The sequence below is a fragment of the Lissotriton helveticus genome, chromosome 7 (genome assembly GCF_964261635.1).
Source record: "Lissotriton helveticus chromosome 7, aLisHel1.1, whole genome shotgun sequence".
In the NCBI taxonomy this organism is placed as follows: Eukaryota; Metazoa; Chordata; class Amphibia; order Caudata; family Salamandridae; genus Lissotriton; species Lissotriton helveticus.
The window spans coordinates 821,728,029-821,747,465 of NC_136068.1; the positions used below are offsets into that span (position 1 = coordinate 821,728,029).

Sequence of the window (19,437 nt, forward strand, 5' to 3'; positions counted from 1 at the left end):
GTCACCAAAGATTTAGAACAGGATAATGCCAATGTTCTAAAAGTAGCATTTTCAAAAACTGTAACTTAAAATCCGACTTTAAAATTAAAGAGGATTTTTAAATACAATTTCTCAGACACCAAATGCAAAATTTGTACCTGTTCCAAATCAAAAGTTAGCATGTATTAAATGTAATAAGGCAACCCTGTGTTATCCTTTGAGAGAGGTAGGCCTCACAAAAGTGAGAAATGAGTTTAGGGATTTTCATTACTAGGACATGTAAAACTTAAATGTACAGGTATAACTTTTTAATTACAATGCATCCTACCCAATGGGCTACTTAAAGCCTAACTTATGGATGACATATATGCAATTAAAGGAGGGTTTAAGGCTTGGCAAGGGGGTTAAAATGCCAAGTTGAATCTGCAGTTTAAAACTGCATTCAGGCTCCAGTAGCAGGCCTGGGACATGTATTATGGGGCTACTTACGTGGGTGGCACAATAAGTGCTGCAGGCCCACTATTAACATTTAAATTACAGACCCTGGGTATATGGCATATCACTATACAAGGGACGTAAAAGTAAATTGAAAATGGCAATCATGTGTAAGCCAATTTTACCATGTTTTAGGGAATGAGCACAGGCAGGTTAGCAGTGGTAAAGTGCACAGAGTCCTCAGGAGAAGAAAAATAAATTTCAGCAAAATGTGGGGAGCAAAGGCAAAACGTTTAGAGGAAGGCTACCATCCTTTTTACAGGTCTACCAATGCTGAATGACGTGCTCAGCAGATTGTATGATGTTTCCTCTCATATGTTCTAACCAATATGCATATGTCTGACACAGTAGATTATTGAACACTGTATGTGGGTCTTTCCTTCAGGGTACTTACGAATGGCTATAACCTTGGTTAATTTATTTTCTTTAGATGTAATTCACTGAAAGGCAAGTTCACGTTAACCTTTAAGCCCTGCACAATGCTACAGAAAGTGTGGCATTCAAATCGGACGACTGAAAGGTAAGTCTTATGAGAAGGCCACAAAGCTGCAAAACGTTGGTGGATAACAGTGAAAGAAACAATCATGATTAAGTAAAAGTCTTGGATATTCCTCCGATCCACTGCTTTTAAGAATTTTCTGAACTTAAAGAAATGTACCTTCTAGTTTAGCTTCAGAGTGCCTACTTTCTTGTCCGGTTTAATAGAGTCAGTATTTACTGGAAAAAGGTACCCACTTGAGAAAAGTCACAGTCCAGTCAGGTTTTCCACCTTTATATAGAAAATGGTCACTGGGATGTGCTCAGACTTTGCAAGTGGGAGCATGATGTTACTGGGAAGAAGAGGTCCAGGTACCCAAAAAGATGGTCATATCTTCAAAAAGAACTCTGGGGGAGTGGGGGTTACATGTTGAGATGATTTGGCTTCTAAAGTAATGGGTGTTAGTGTGGAGAATTAGATCTGTGAAATGTTCCTTGATTTTTTTGTACTGATGAGGTTTCGGGAGATTGCTATTTTTACCCTGTCATTTCAATTTTCTGGACATGTTTTGCTAGAGCTCAGATCTTTCCCAAACCAAATGAGCTTCATCTTGTAGATGGAGAAGTGAAGGGGTGCCTTGTAGGCCGAACCAGTGAAGTTTAATCTGAGTTCATGATGTTAGCAGTTGCTATTACAGAGGTAGAGTACTTATTTTGTTCCCAGTTTGGTGTGAAATTTGTTGTATGACATTTATAAGTGGACATGCAATAGGTTACTGTTCTTCCTTTCAAAGTGTTGTGACTTTAAAATCCCATTACGAGTTGATGGTCGTGTAGCACAGTGTGAGGGAAAAGATAAGATCATTGAATGAATCTAAAATTGGTAGGTCAAGTCCAGAAAGGTGATATATATTGTGGAAGTCTAAGGTTTTGTCTTGGATACATTTGATAGCCGTTAGCATGAATTTTAAGGAAGTGAGGGAGAGTAGGTCCATCATGGAATTAGGCTTTGGTGATTACAGTCCAGGATGACATTGGGCAGTGTTTTTGGTACTGACAATGTGGTTCAGTTAGCAACTGTTAGGTAACAGAAGTTCATACGAGGGAGAAGAGGTGGGAGAAAAACAGGGTTTATTTATAAAGGTTATATTCGGTTCCTTACTCGCTGTGCCACAGAATCCAAACATTACCTCACTGACAAGGCCTAAAAATGTCTAAACCGGACTGCAGTTGGTTGTGCTACCTTCTGACAGGTGCCTCAGCTTGCAGTTCGGAATGGACTATTCTCATGAGGCGCAAGGTCTGTACTAATTTGCATACGATGGCCCTCTGTCTAGAGTGACACAGTGGGCAAAAAAAGATGAGTTGAATTCTACCCAGAGCGATTGCAAACACTTGTCCCACAACCTTTTGTGTGTTTGATTATATTAATTTAGGGCAGCTGTAATTTTGCATTTATGTGCATGGCCGAATGGAGATTTATTGATACGCAATTTTGGTTTGGCTGATTGACTGACAGTGAATATCAGAAAAATATGTAGTCTAACTCCACTTTTCGCCCAATCACAGGACAAATCCAGGTGCCAGAGAACATCAGCACATGCACACAGACTCCAGCAACAGAACAAACAGAATTAAATTGTCACTGATACAGATTGCATCACTCAGTGGGTAGTATCCTGTGCCCATGAATAATGCCACCACTCATAATTGTCACTTCTTGTTACCTGGGAAAACAAACAGATGGGCACTGGAGGTCACAACACCATCATTATTTTCTGCGACACATTTAAATACTCCGGAGTCTTCTGGGTAGGCTTCTGTAATTACCAATGTGCACACCTCCTCTGAAATAGAACACAAAATATCACACATTGTCATTATCATTAATTAAAGTTTTATATTTCCTCTTTCAAACTGAAGAAATGTTTTTTATCTGAAACATTTTTATTGACATTTTTGTTGAGATTGATATAGAACAATAGCGGCGTACAGAAGGCAGGCTCTGATGCAACACAGCCAGCTCACATTCGGACCGATGGGCCCCAAACTTTGTTGTACAACCCCCAATAGTGTTGCACAATACAGAAAAAACAACAAAACAGAAAAACAACACTCCCACCCGCAGCATAGCAACCCACGATGTCCAGTGTATGAGCTACACCCCACCACTCACCAAACTTCCCCACTGGGGGCCCAAGTGTCCTTCCAAGCCCTTGCTATGTTTCTTTTGGCAATGACAAGGCCCAGCCCCAGCAAGGCCCACTTGTATCTATTACCACCCACCCCATCTGTGATGTGTAGCAGGGCACATTGCAGGTCCGCGGCTGGATCTGACCCAGCACTTCAACCAAACAATGAAAACCCCCTCCCAGTAGGGAGCTAACACCACACAGCCCGAAACATTATGCAGAACATATCCTGCCTCTGTTCAGCAGCGTAGGCAACTTACAGACTCGATCAACCCCCTCCTCCACAACCTCTCCCTCATAAAGTGCACCTAATGTAAATATTGCAACTAAATCAGCCGGCACTGGGACACGATGGCCGCCTCTCTCTGCAAGGCCAGCGCCTCCCCCAGTCCTAATTGTGAATGGGGCCCATAACCCATGACCAGGCCTCACACAGTGGCCCAAAGTCGTCAACTGCATTGACCACCAGGGACCAATAAATGTTGTAAATCTTGTGTTCTGAGATATTCGTCAGAATTATTTTGTCCTCCAGGGGACTGAACGCTGGGATATTAACCAAGGTGCCGTTGAGATCCTAGCATTGAAAGCCCTGCAAACCAGTTGACTCTCGCAGGATGGTGCTCACACACAGGGGAGTGTCTGTAACGTAAGTCGAACCTTCCACTCAGTGGATGCTGCCACCTCCTTACAGATCTTAAGAACCACGTGTCTAGCTGGAGGGAGCTGCTGAGTTACGATACCCCCATACAGGAAATGCCGGAGAGGGGTCTCGTCAATCACCCACCCCTCCGTCACATAGGCTGGGTCTTCACACTCCCCAAACCACCAGTTATTTAGAACCGCCAGCTGCGCAGCCCTGAAGGAAACCATTTTAATAAAAAAGACTCTGTAATATTGTTAGAAATGGGATTTCCAGTTGGCTGAGGCTTGCGCCAAGCCAGGCAGAAACCACCACTCTAGTCAGGGCAAGGGAGTTACACGCCAAAGATAACCCCTGCTCACCCTCTAGGCAACGTGACACGAGCAGTAAGGCTGATTCCCTGGGTAATGTAAGTTAAGTATTTGCGCACGCACCCACCAGCAACAACATCCCAGGCCCCCCACAAAAGGAACTCCATACAAGGTATATGTAAAAATAGCTTTTGTATTACAAAACACATTAGATAGTAAACACACACTTTACAATGTGCCAGAGGCACGGGCAGAATGACAGGGGATTATGTACATGGGACAGGGCCACATGGTCCACTGTCAGGAATAAGCACTTTTAGGACTAGCTGTTGGGAAAATTAGCACTTTATAGAAGTAACACTTTTAGAACATATTACATATAATAACTGGCGGCGGATACGGACCGTACCTTCCGTCTGGTTGCACGGGATAATGCGAGTGATCTCTTCAGTAGGCCTGAGCGGGCGGTGGCGACCCGCGCGCTACAAGCGTTTGGTTGGGGCGACCAAGGTGTTGGGCTCAGAGGAGGAGGGGGGCAGGGTGCGGGCGTCCCAGCGAAGCGGACGCGGCTCAGAGGAGAGCGGCGCGGCTCGAGGCATGAGGGCGGTCCAGGCACAAGCTGCCGAGGTGCAGGATGCAGGCGGCCCAGGCGGAGCAGAGCACGGCTTCACAAGGAGCGGTACGGCTCTTGGCGGGGGTGGCTAGGCACGAGCTGCAGGGGAGTGAGCGAGGCACACTTCAGGCGAGGCCCCAGTGGCCCAAGGAGATCAGACAAGCCCCAGCAATTTGTCAGGGAAGGCACAGTATCAAGCCCTTGGAGTTAAGCACCAAATAATCATGTAGCACACAACCAGTAAGTACAGGTAAGAGGTAAGTACCACCTACGCAACCCTAACCACCATAGGAGAATGTCACGCAGGGAACCAGGATCTCACTAGCAACACCTGTACTAGGAAGAACAACCACCTAAGTATCACTATACATTTAGGGGTATAAACCTGAGAATATTACACATGATGCATCACAACATTCAGAGGTGTAGGAGAAGAAAACACATGATGCATAAACATACATTCAGCAGTGTAAGGAAAGCAACTTTGTACATGATGCATAAAAACACATTCAGAGGTACCAGAACACAGGGTGCGCAAAACATAAAACCCACAGTACATTTCCTAGCACCCTAAACATTAGCATATAAACCACATTTAGCGCAGAAATCATATTTAGTACATAACTCACATCAAGGTCCAGGTTGCGCCACTGCGCCAAAACCTAAACGTAGCAGCTGCCCACTACTTGCTGGGCAGCTGAGGACAGGGACAGAACAGGGCCTAAACACTGCAGATGGCACTAAGTGCTGCACAGCTGGGGCGGCCAAGGTAGGGAGAAAGGAGTGCGTCTCACTCCTGGATTACAATAACATGTCCCCTGAAAAAGAAAGAACCTAAACGGTGCAGCTGCCCACTAATTGCTGGGCAGCTGTAAAACATTCAAATGGGGCATGGGCTGTCTCTGGCCCTTTGAACAAACTGCGGCAAACATTGGAAAGGACATGGGCCCCTTTGGTTGGAGCTACACTGGGTTCGGTACTAATTAACTGCACCTTGGAGCCATCTGGCTCTGAGAATAACTGTGCCCCCATGGGGGCTCTGTGGGTTGCTTGCCATGTCGTTGGAGCGGCCCTCGCCATGTGGGACCGCGCAGGCACTCGTACACGAAATAAGGCTTCCCTCGGGCCCCCTAATCAATGAGCATGGGCCCCTCTGGGCCCAGGGCTACAACTATGGCCAGGAAAGAGCCACCCAGGGCTCTTTAAGCAAAGACTGCCGTCCGTTGGAGCGGCCCGCTGCCATGTGGGGCCACCCAGGAGACCAACAGGGCAAACTCCCTTCTTACCGTTATTACTCACCGGCTCTTGAGGCTGTCGGTCTCCTCCGGCGGCGGCAGGACGTCTTTGGTGGCATTGGCGGGCAGCGCGGCACCTGCGGGGCTCTCCCTCAATCCTGGGAGGCCCGTGCCGGCGGCGCGTTGGTGCTTTCTCTCGCGGCTGCTCTCCTCCCCTTACGGAGACCAGCGAGGCTCGGGGCGACTTCCGGTCAGCGGGCGGGACTTCCCTGAGTCTTTGCGAGGCCCCGCCTATGTCCCGCAAAGATCGCCTGACTTCCGGGTCGCATGTATAGCGGCCCGGCAACGTTTCCACAAAGACGGCTGGGGCCGTGGCGGTGATTTGAGGGGTAGGCTCCCTCGGGGGTAAAAATAAATGAAGGCGCGGGGTGGCACCCGTTCTAATAAAAAAAGAAGGCAAATAAAGACGCAGGGTGAGCACCTGCGCACTCGGGGGCATATCAGGGGCAGGAGCCCTTCCCTCCCAGGGAAACAACAGCGCTCCGCCCCGAAAGGAAAATAAAGCACTCTCAAGGCGCTAGAGGCAATAAAGGAAGCGCTATTTATTAAAAGGAATAAAGCGCTACGCCAGCAGTTCATAGCCCCAGCACTCTTAAGGGACAATTAGAAGGAGTTCTTAAGGGTAGAAGTCCAGCACTCCCCCAAAGCGCTGTTATCCCAGTCCAAGGACAAAGAGAGGGAGCCCATACAGCTCCTTAACCAGGGAAAGTCTTCCAGACTTCCTAGGCCAGGCAAAAAGGGGTCCAAAGAAAAGTCCATCAGTGATCCAGGGGCTGGGCAGGGCCCAGGGAGGCAAGCCTTCCCCTGGGCCCCAGCAGCAGCAGGCCCCTAGTTGATTCCAGTCAGAAACAAGAACATTGAACATGGGGTCACAGCCTCATTTTATACAGAAAATCCCTTTGTCTAAAGGTGCAGGGTGGGGGCAAAACCAGACGCAGCTGGTTTGGGAGCACTCTGATGGGCTCAGCCCCTCTTACTATTCACTGGCCATGCTAAGGTCATTAGACGCACCACAGGGGGCGGAGCCAGCATTGTGTGGGGAAAGCCCAGCCCTATTCAGGTCCCAGGTGCAGCCCCTCCATCACATCAGCATGCTAATCTCAACACTCACCACCGGGGCAGACCCATCCTGACTCCTGGAGCTAGACTCACCAGCCAGCTCCAGCCAATCATACGCCAGACACAAATTACACAAACATGCCAACTTCTAGAAGTGGCACTTCCACATTAGACACATTCACGCCGCACACATCATTGCGCAGCATTCAATCACACGAGTCCGCACATACCAAACTCGCACCTGCACTCCCCACGCATCAGGAACTAACATGGACACATACATTCCCCATGCATTCCTATGGGAGGGCAGGTCAATCTCACACACGCACTCAGAGAGCGCACACACTTTACACTGCGCCACAGTGCTAAAGTGCGCAAAGACCAGAAGTCATTATAATTATTTCAGAGTTCAAATGCAAAAAGTTCAGTGGTGAACCTGCCAGAAGGGCCAAGTCCAACACAACCCCCTTCCAGCCAAAACGCAGGGCAGACCAATCAGCACTGTGATGGACTTCCCTGCACTCTCCAGAACACAACTCTCCCACCAGTTCGGGGACGTTACTCCCATATCAGCAGTGACGGCGGTCAGACCATGCCATAGAGGCGTAGTGAGGCGTTGCACAGTGCGGTGCCTACAGAACACCAGGGTGGTCAATGATGGCGAGGTCACAGCTCCCTGAACGGGTCTACCATCTGGGATCCACATTCACCGGATGCACAGGGGTCAGACTTCCTCTGACCCCCTTCCAGAGTTCTGCACCCTGCCAACTGGAGTGGTACCCCTAGAAGACAAACCGGCCAGGACACTGGCTACAGTCGACCTGCCGTCCAGGACAGGAAAACACCTGAACCTGGCACCCCAACCTAGGGACGCTACCCTTTGGTCAGATGCCTGGCGCACCAGGACTTCTACAAGTTGAAAATAAAGTCTAAAACTTTCTCTCCTCCTTCAGCAGAAAGGCAACCACTGCAGGCCAATCCCCCAGGTCAGGGACAGTACTCCTCCATACAGCTTACCTGGTTCCTTCTCTTCAGGCAGAAGTTCCTTCTTGTAACTTCAGGACACTACTTACAGTTGCCCTTCCGTCCAGATCCGGAAACACCAGCTACTGGCTCCCCAACCGAGGGACGTACCCTTTGGTCAGCACCAGGACTTCCTTGAGGGTGACACAACTAATGTGTCATGTACAAGTCTGCCTGACACTCAGGACAGAAGTGGCATCACCATGGTCACTCCCCTGCGACACAACCCTTCTGGCTGGCCCCTGATCCACTGGTTCTTCCACTGGGGAGTCTATCCCCCTCGCACCCCTCCATCTGGACTTCTGCACCCTCCCAACTGGAGTGGTACTGCCAGACAACGGAACTACTAGAGCCCTGCTTACAGGCGCGCCACGTTCTCTCCATACTGGGAGATCCCCCTCAAAGGACGCTCCATTCGGACATGCTAGGCTCCCTCACCTGGTGTTCCCAAAAAACCACCCAGACTACAGAGACTGGGCTTGTGCTCCTCTGAGCCACTTCCACCACCGGGCTGGAAGACCACAACTTTCCTTAGGGTCACATGCCAACTTCTAGAAGTGGCACTTCCACACTAGACACATTCACGCCGCACACATCATTGCGCAGCATTCAATCACACGAGTCCGCACATACCAAACTCGCACTTGCACTCCCCACGCATCAGGAACTAACATGGACACATACATTCCCCATGCATTCCTATGGGAGGGCAGGCCAATCTCACACACGCACTCAGAGAGCGCACGCACTTTACACTGCGCCACAGTGCTAAAGTGCGCAAAGATCAGAAGTCATTATAATTATTTCAGAGTTCAAATGCAAAAAGTTCAGGGGTGAACCTGCCAGAAGGGCCAAGTCCAAAAAATATTCCATATTCCTTTTCCTTCGTTTCTCTCCTGTTGGACCATGTGCCCTTGTGCCCCTTCCCTCGTTTTGCTATCTGTGCCCCTTCTTCCCCGTTTTGGAGTGTGCCCCCTTCACTTGTTGCCTGTCTCCATTCCCTTTGTATTTCTCCCGCACTTTTTAACCTCTGTGCCCCCCTCCCTCATTTTACTTTTTTGTGCCCCTTTCCCCCGTTTTTAGAGTGTGCCCCCCTCACTTGTTGCCTGGTTTCATTTCCTTGTATTTCCGCCGTTTCCTCTCTGCGCCCCCCTTCCCCCATTTAGCCTTCTGTGTCCCATTTCTCCCCCTCTCCCTCCGTGCCATTTTCCCGCCGCTGCGTCCCTGCGGCCCCGCCCCCCCCGCTGTCCCATTCGCCACCCCGCTTCCGCCTCCCAGTTGCACCGCACCCCCACAGCCCCTCGTATGGAGGCCGCGCCGCTGGCGTGCCGCCGTGCCTGGACCGCGCCCAGTGCCAGAACCCCTGGCCCTCGCCGGAGCTAGAGAACCCGACTGAGCTACGACTCCGCCACCCTCAACGCACTCAACACCGGACACCACCCGCCTGCCACCGAGCCACCCCAAAGCGCATCCACGGACACTTCACCTGCCTAGCCTGCAAATTCACCTGCCTCCGTACCTGCACCCCACCCATCGGACCCAACACCAACAACAGCCACCTCAAGTGCATCCTCCTCAACACCCGCTCCATCCACAAGCACGCCATCGAACTCTGGGACCTCCTCGAGACAACACCAGACGTCGCCTTCCTCACGGAAACCTGGATGAACGCCTCCTCAGCCCCCGACATCGCCACAGCCATCCTGGACGGCTACAAAATCACCCGGAAGGACTGCACCAACCGAACCGGAGGAGGAATCGCCATCATCTACAGGAACCCCATCAACATCACGACCAACTCCGAAGACACACTCCCCTCTGCCGAACACCTACACTTCCAGATCCACACCAACCCCAAAACCACACTCAGAGGAACCCTCGTCTACAGACCCCAGGGCCCACGCACACAATTCAGCGAAACCATCGCCGACTTCATCAGCCCACATGCCCTAGCCTCACCCGAATACATCCTCCTAGGGGACCTGAACTTCCACTTGGAGAACAAGAACGACAACACCAACACCCTGCTCGCCAACCTCGCCAACCTCGGACTAAAGCAACTGGTGAACACCCCCATCTACTACGCCGGCCACACGCTCGACTCCATCTGCTCCGCCAGCAACCACGTCTCCTTCAGCCACTCCACCGGACTACACTGGACCGACCACAGCTGCATCCATTTTACCTTCAAGAAGACCACTTCCCAACACCACACGCAACAGATCCCCCGCAGATGCTGCAGCAAAGTCACCACGGACCAGCTAACCACATTGCTAAGCCAGAACCCACCAGCCGACACCCCAGACACCAACAACGCATCTCAGAACCTCGCATAGTGGATCACCAACTGCGCCGACGACCTCGCTCCTCTTAAGAACCCTCCAGGCAAGACCAGCAACAGGAAAACCACATGGTTCACCATTGCCCTAAAAAACTCAAAGAAATCCTGCCGAACCCTCGAAAAAGCCTGGTGCCACGAACGGACGACAGAAAACATGACAGCCCTCAAGAACCCCACCCGCGAACACCACCAGCTGATCCACACCACCAAAAGGACATCGTTCAAAGAGCGGCTGGACAACAACACCAGCAACAGCAAAGAACTCTTCAACATCGTTAAGGAGCTCTCCAACCCCAGCGCCAGCAACAACGTCGTCGCACCGTCGCAAGACCTCTGCAACTACCTCGCCACATTCTTCTACCGCAAGATCGCAGACATACACGACAGCTTCAGCACCCAGACCCCGCCTCCAGCCACCGAACCGACAATCACTCCCACCACCCTAAGCACCTGGACCCCCGTCAGCACTGAAGACACCACCCACGTCATGAACTCCATCCACTCTGGCTCTCGCTCGGACCGATACCCTCACCACATCTTCAACAAAGCCGACGCTATCATCGCACCCCACCTCCGGAACAACATTAACAACTCCTTTGCGTCAGCCACATTCCCAGAAAGCTGGAAGCACGCAGAGATCAACGTCCTTCTAATAAAACCCACGGCCGACCCAAAAGACCTCAAGAACTTCCGCCCCTTCTCTCTCCTTCACTTCCCGGCTAAAGTCACAGAGAAGACCGTCAACAAACAACTGACTACATTCCTCAACCCATCCCAATCCGGATTTCGAGCCAACCACAGCACCGAGACCGCCCTCATCGCAGCCACCAACGACATCAGAACCCGGATGGACAACAACAATCAGCACTTCTCCCTTTTTCCACAACAGCAGTTCAAACATGAATGGCAAAATATCCTAGTTTGCAAATGTTTTCTCTAAAATTATGGCTCGGCCATATTTGCCTCATAATGCAAGATCTGCTGCATTATCTTACCATTTAAACCAATAAATAGTTTGTTGCTCAAACATATCAAAAGTTAATATAAAATGTGACTTGTGTTGCTGCGGAGTGAATGGCCTACTGTAAAGGTTGACTGGTCACCTTTCTCACTGCTGCGTTTGTATGCTACACTGGTACTAATAAGGCAAAATCTTTCCAGAGACTGTTAGCATGTGTACACTCGTCAAAATATTAAAATATCTGAAAATATACTGCATTAAGCTGCAGCCTTTTTTGTAATGCATAATTAAGTCAACACTACGGCATAATGTTGTCATCCTTTGCTGCATAATTAATTCCAGTGGCCCCACAGCAGGCAGCACATGTTAAAAGTGCTTGTAAATGAAGCAGGGAGACTGTGAGGTTTGCGAACTTAGTTTGGTGTGCGTGCAAATCCTGCATTGCCAATCCCTGGTGAGTTGCAGCTACTACTGCTGAAACAAGGCCAATGGAGGTACCTATGGGTGAGGCAGACTGGCCTCAAGGGCAGGGCCAGCCATAGCACTGGCGGTGTCTTGTGCATTAATGTTTGTTAGTGCCCCCCAATGACCACCTCTGCCATAGATTCCCTCAATATCACCCTTTAACTGTGCCCCCCAAGTCTCCATAACCACTCTCTCTCAGATGCATTTAATTTGATTTACAGCGCCACTCATACCATTGTAGGGTGTGAGAGCACTTTACGTCACACACATTACACAGAGACAATCAATATGTGTGTAAATCACTGTATAGAAAATGTTACATAAGACTAAGGACTACAAGGTGTAGGAGTCACATGACAACCATACTAGTAGCCTGCATAGTTTTATAGTGATTGGTCTGGAGAAACACAATACCTGGAATTTAAAACGTAATACCATGGTTGGGCATTCTCCTTTATAATCAGAATTGATTTCTGTCCAAAAGAACACTTTTTGGGACATTAGGATAATCAAAGACGGGGGGCATAACGCTCTTGCAGTTTGTATGCAGCTCTTAGATGACAGTTAATAGCTCACTGCTCTAAGGGGCCGATTATGATTGCGGTGAATCCGCATCCTCCGGGCCGGCGGAAGCCACCGCCGGCCCGGAGGATGCGGATTCACCGCTGCGGTGTGTGTGTGAAGACCCCCCGCCAGATTAGGATGGCTGGGGGGTCATCGCGGACGGGTAGACCATCCGCCGCTTTTCCGCCGCGAGACCGCGGCGGAAAAGCTCTAATATGGTGGCGGTGTCTATCAGACACCTCCAGCCATATTAGGATTTGCCCTGGGACATGCCATTCCGCGGCGGCAATGCCGCCATGAAAAGGCATACGGTCTTTTCTTTGGGGACCCGTTGCGGGCCCCCAGGGTGAAGGGGGGGTGTGGGGGTGCACATGGGGGGTACCTATGGTACCCACCTGCATTTGCATGCATGAAGCGGCAGGCACCATGCGGTGCCTGCCGCTTTGTGCATGCAAATGCACTGCTTGCAGTTTTAACATTGCGGCGGGTGCTGCTTCAAGCAGCACCCACCGTAATGTTAAAAATACAGGATGTGACCGCCAGGGTGGGGGTCACATCCTAATTCACACGGAGGGACCGCCGCTGCCCCTGCGGACGGTCCCTCCACCTCTGGGGTGGCGGACGGACGTCCGCCATCCTAATAGGCCCCTAAATTAGGATTTTAACTTTTAACTGCAAGTAACAAAAGGATCTCTCTGACAAAAGCAGTAGCCCACTGACCTATTTACATTATGTGCACTTTGTGATCTGCATGGCGCATGTTCTGTGCAGCCGGTACATTAACCCTCTGAGCTACCTTTCCATTAGTCAAAACTTCCACTAGACAAAATTCTGATCTATCTCTAGGAAGAACATTAATCACCAGAGTCATCATGACATTTTTATTGTTGCCGAAAATTGCTGGAGGCCAGGAAGGAGGCAGCAAGCGTTTTTAAAACCATAATATACTTGCAAACATGATGCCTTCAAATAAAGTCAGCACCCGGTGCGGTCACACTGGTTGCACCACCCTAGAGCTGGCCCTTCTCAAGGGTCCTGTGACCTCAGTGACTGTTGTTTTAGGGTGTGCTGCTTCATAGGCCTGCCCGCAAGACTGGAGGTGAACTTCAGTATGGATAGTGGTGGACAAGCCTTGAAGGTTAACCTACACTTGTCATGCTAGGGTCCACCTGCTGGTGCGAAGACACCAGGACTTCTAAGGTGTTGCGAAGCCTTCTAAGGTCTAGCATGTGATTGTGCTCTCGCAGGAGAGTGGTCTGGTGGGCTGGTTATGAAGGCTGAATCTGATTCCCAGTTCCAAATTCAGCAGCTCTGACCATAGTGCCACATCCTCTCTCCCACTGAACACCGTACTGCCCCACTGAGAAAAACTCCCACTGTCTTCAACTATAACCCAATTGTTGCCCGCTATAAACACCTGGATGCGGCTCAATTTAAATTACGCATTAGACAAGAGCAATATGCGACCTAAAAAAAAAAAGTATCAACATCCTGGACAAAGCAAACACTTATAGGGAATGCAAAATTTAACAAACCATGGGAAATGTAAGCAGGAACAACATGGTTACCTTAATGCTTTTACACTCACTATTCAGAAATCAGTGAGTGCTTTTGCCTGAAAAGTTAAGGACACAACTACAGGACCCTGAATGGACTTATTTTGATGCCCATTGCTTAATCCTTACAAAACGTAAGCAGTATGGTAAATAGACCACATCCCTGGACGCAGCGCCGCAGCACACATTTTGTTTTCCAATCCACACATTGCAGTACCTCCAGGATTGGTGCACTAGTTCCAAGTCCAGGGAAAAGACAAGAAAACAAAAATAGCGCTTCACTGGCAAACTCTGTAAAAGTGGCGCTAATGTGTTTCAGTGTGAATAAATTCAGTTTGGCCAGTTTGCTACCACTCTGTCTTACTTTATTTAGTTATTTAGTTATTTATCTATTTTTCATATTTTTAGCCGTTTATTCCCAATGCTGCACTTTGGAATTAAAATGTCAGAAAAATACGACATTTCCAGCAAAAGCGCCTTTCTTTTTTGGATCCATTTCACAGGGAAGCAAAAGAAAGGAGAGGAAAGAGAATGAGAACCCCGTCTTGAAGTCACACAGCTCTGAACAGTATTCTTTACAAACCACTGCTAGTATGATAATTTGGTTAGATGTGTAAATTGACTATTTTTCATGGCAGGAATAATTTTGAACTAAAGGTCCCACAACGACTACGTGGTCTGCTGCGATCAAGTGGAGACTAAGGTACCACTGAATGATATAACTACGGTTCATTTATTCAGACTCCCATAAAAGTATTTGAAAAAGTTTCTTTTTCACATATGATTTTAAATCAAAATAGCCAAACTTACGACACAAGTTTGTTCAATATTGTCAATTTAGAACATATTCTTTGGCAAGTACTCTTGAAACCTACCAACATCTCCCTTAGTAGTTATATATGGATAATAGACGAATAATGTGATATCATGGTTTCTAACTCTGTACACTAGGTTAGTAATAGATCCCTATGTGAAACTTCTGGATATATTGACAAGGCAATTGAACTTAGAAATCTACAATGTATTTTTTGTCAAGCATTTATTTAATAATATGTTTCTTAGGTATACTTATGAAATGTTTAAATCTAACGTGAATAACAGTATGTACCAGATACTTTTTTCTGGTTTTATCAGCACACGGGTTATGAATTGTTGAATATATTTTTAATTATATAAGGTAACAATATGATTATTGTATTCTTTACAGGAAGGCGTTACTTTTTATAAGATTGTGAGTCCTGAGGATGGCCTTAAGGAGTCTTCAAGTATAAGGCCGAAACGTCGACATATGAGTCCACATCTTCTATTTCTTTTGATCAAATCGTTACAGCAACATCATTGTATATGTTCAAGATCAGCTGTTTTTGATCAGCAAAGAGTGGTCTGCAACGCAAGTGATCCTCAAGAATTAACTAGTCTATGTCTTGTTCACTTGTTTTCCTTTGATGCATTTGCACAGATTGTAAGAAATTGTACCCTTTGAAATGATTTTTTTGATATAAAGAGACAATCTAAAAATTCTACTTCCCGTGTAGCTTGTTCTATTTTGAGTGATCACCAGTTTCTATATTGATTATTGTTATTTGGAGTGATTACTTTTTTGCTCAAATTGTAAGTTTTTATTTAAATACAAACAGGTTTAGAAATAGTTTAGGTGGTACTGAATTTTCATATACCAACCTCATGTTGAAAAATTTGAAAAAAACACAATTCCCTTGCAAGCACCTTTTTCTATAATATATCACAGCCCAAGCTCGCAAGGGTTTATTGGGTCACCCACCTTTATTTAATTTCAGATGTTAAAGGAGCATCAGAATTGTAGTTTGAGCAAGGAGCTATAGCTTAAAGTGAAGTCTTGTACTTCTGGTGGCCCCAGCCCTCACAGGCCAGGGTTCGAATCTTACCAATGCTGAAAAGGTATCCACAGGTGACAAATGTTGGCTTTGTTCTGGTGCGAGGGACGGGGGTGGGAGGGCCTTTCCCCCCACCCCCCACACTTCTGCAGTGTGGCTCGTGGCCAGAGGCTGTTGCATATTGAGGCCTGTATGCTTAGAAATACTTCACAGGGTAGCCAATATTGCGGTGCTCCATAGGAAAGTCCTCAATTCAGATGAACGGCTAAGGAGTAATGTGCCCTAATGTTGCAATAAGCACCCCTTTGAGATCAAATGCAGCGCTTACAGAACATGTCCCAAAAAAAAAATCGCAATGCATAGATATTGTGGAGTAACTTGGTGCCGCTGCCTGCATGCGAAGGGCTGAAAATGGGGCCCTCCCCACTGTACCACAGGAGTTTCCGTTTTTCAGGGGGGAAAAATATTGCGCTGTGGGAAGAAAGGTCGGTTAGCATGGGACGGCAGACTTAATTTGACGAGGGCTCCTATTGCAAAAAACAGGTAGAATGTAACAGTGAGGTGTTCGGGTAATAATATATTAATAATATTAAGGTAGCAAACGAGTATTCTGCACGTAAATTAATTTACACCGAGAAAAGTGGCCTCTTAGCTCAGTTTGTTAGAGCTTGGTGCGAACAATGCCAAAGTCCCAGGTTCTTCCCCTGTACAGGCCAAGATCTAATGTTTAAAAAAAAAAATGCTTTTACAAACAGTCAAACAACGAACAACCCGGCTTGCCAGGGTGCGTGCCATCCTGAAAGAAATGCAAAGATGTGCAGCCGGTTAACCAGCAGAGGCAATAGGTGACTGGGAGCCAGTATGGGCTTTAATCAATGGAATATCTTTAAGCTTTGTGATGGCAAGGTTTGATTCATAACAACAAGCTCCTGTTAACCCAGCGCCGAGATTCAAAAGTGTGGCCAAAATAAGTGTGGGGTTTTGTTGAGAGAGGAAATGGCGTCACCCTGTGCTCAGATGTTGGAGTTAAGGCATGTAATTGTAACTGTAATTGTTTACATATTTCAAGTGCATTTTGTTGACATGGGGAGTAACGGGACATGAAGCACAGCTTTGTTCGAGTCCGCTATATGGAGAGAGGAGATGACGGCACTGCTTGTAATCCTTTATAGTTCATCAGGCGCAGTTCGTCCATTGGGGCGTGGGGGCGTAGCCCCCCCTGCCCGAAGCCGCCCGCAGCTCCCTCAGCGTTTTTCAGTTAAGACGGTGACAATAGTTGAGACGGTGACAATCATGTCAATGAATCAACATGACGTCAGACCGCCGGGCGGGCGTCATGTTGATTGATTGACATGATTGTACAGGCGGCAACACAAGTGCGCATGCGTGGGGACGGAGGGTGCATTTTTACCCGTGCCCACGCATGCGCACTTGTGTTTTTGCAGCTTTGCGCATGCCCATTAGGAGCCCTAATGGGCGTGCTGCGGGCGAGAAGGTACCTGTGCCCCTGGCGCCAGGATCGGCCAGGGGCGCTGTGAGCCTGTGACGTGTGGGGAGCAGAGCCCAGAGGTGGCGCAGACCGGGACCGGCAGCAAGGTAAGAGTGTGTGTTTTTCTTTTATTTTAAAGTGTTTGGTGCGAGCGTGCGTGTATGCATGAATGTTTGGTGGAGAGTGTTGTGAATGGATGTGTTTGTGTGTATGCGTGTGTGAATACATTTCTTTGAGTTTTGTGTATGTGGGTCGGGAGGGGGGGTCGCCGCCGGCCTGAGTGGCCTGGGGCCCGCACTCGCAAATCAGTTTGCGCCTCACCACTGTAAAATGTCACCAGCCGCCCCTGTAGTTCATTACACTGAGAATGTGCCAGCAGTAAAACCAGGAGACCGGAGTTTGCATTGTTCACTTTTTCACTTAACCACCTAGTGTGATCCTGGCTAAAAAAGCTGTTTCCTTTCGTCTCCCAGCTCTTAGGGTCCAATGTCTGCTGTAAATGAGAGGATTTACAAATTGACTTGGTACGATCTTTCACTCTAAACTAAAATTACGCTTGCTTTCAGTTCCAGCCGGTTAGAAAGTAATGTTAAACAAACAAAACATTTTATTTTCATTACTAAATTTCACAATTCAGTCTGCATTTTAGCATAGCAAGGGTTTAATGGGGGTTACACCCTGGGTATGTAGTAGCTAAACAAAGTGGATCTAATGACTATGTGCCTTCTGTGGGTGACAGCGTTACAGAGTCACAAAGTTTCTCCAGTTGGTGGTGCTCACACGCCATACCTCTTCGATCAGGAAGAATTTGTTGCGTGCTCTGATTATTTTACAATGGTGACTTGGAGTGTTTCTTTAGCAGGCCGCTGCTTGCTCTTAAATCCTAAGAGCTCAAGGAGGGGGTCGCCTCTTAACCCCTTAATAACTGGCGAAGAGTGGAGCGGGACCACTTGACTTTGCCCAGGGTCACAACGATGACAGTGACCTATTGGTTCCCTTAATCCGAAGGGAACCGATATTACTCTTTTGGGGTACGCGAGGGCTTGTCTGAGGCCCGGAGCATGATCACCGTAAAACTTTTAAGTGACCTGCATACTTGGTTCTGATGTTGGTTATTGTTTGATCAGCAATACTTTGAAATTAACAAGCCATGTAAAGAGTGCAGTAAATGCAGGCCTTGCACGCTCGGGTCAGTCTGGCTCCACTACAAAACTGAGGTATGCTCTTAAAAAAGGTGAGTGCTGCAGGAGCGCGAGACCCTGATGGGGACATCTGAGACTTCGCCTATCTGCGGTTGGGTTACAGTTCACGCTCCCCGGCAGGAAGCCGTCTGCTCCTGCGAGGTTGTTTGTGCTAACATGTCTATTGCTGGTGGTGATTACAAAGCGACGCAATTGGTCCGTTTTGCAGCAACAAAATGCTTTTGAGCGCTGCTATTCTCCTTTCAAAACCCTGGCTCCAGCCCGAGAACAACAAACAGCACAACATGGACCCAATGTTCGATATTTACATATATGCGCACCCTGGGGACATCCTCATTTGACTGCCTTCCCTATTAGCCAGTGTGGGTAGGTGGAGGTTTTTTCGCAGTTGTAATCCACCTTCATGACCCTTACATCATCGTTTTATGGAGTCTGTCCTATCTCTGCTTGGCTAGTTCTTGATTTGAGAAGTTGATGGCCCAAATACACTCAGTCGTGCCTGCACGTTTGAGCTCCAGTATTCAATATTGGCCCAATGCAAGGATGATTTAGTTACTCTCTGGAGTATATACAGTCTGACATGCTCTTAAATTAAAGGGAAAATCTGACATATATTTCTTTATGAGGATGTGTCTCAAAAATGATTCGACGCAGGTGCTTCTCTTGCCATGACCCTTTCGATCGCTTTCAGCATCTTTTCATATTTACATGAGAGGTGGAGCATTGGTTTCCCAGGTTCACCGCTATAGTGTATTTTATTTTTTGCACCATCTACAAATGTTGAGATTGTGGTTAATTCATTGTATTCACCATGCCTCACATTAAAAACGTGTATTTAAAAAATTTGCAACTGTTATAAGTAAGGTTATTTGGCGTCGGGTGCTGTATCAGGCCTCCATAAGCTGCAGCTGACTGTCTCCCA

At 48.0% G+C, this 19,437-nt stretch overlaps 1 protein-coding gene across 2 annotated transcripts in view; it reads right to left on the bottom strand.

Moving 5' to 3' along the window:
- Window positions 1-19,437, bottom strand: part of MYOT (myotilin) — a 673,370-nt gene that overhangs the window by 392,673 nt on the left and 261,260 nt on the right. For both annotated transcript variants that reach the window (XM_078653296.1, XM_078653297.1), the window contains exon 7: window positions 2,679-2,798. In XM_078653296.1, the coding sequence (XP_078509422.1) occupies window positions 2,679-2,798 (120 nt within the window). The remainder of the gene's footprint in view (window positions 1-2,678; window positions 2,799-19,437) is intronic.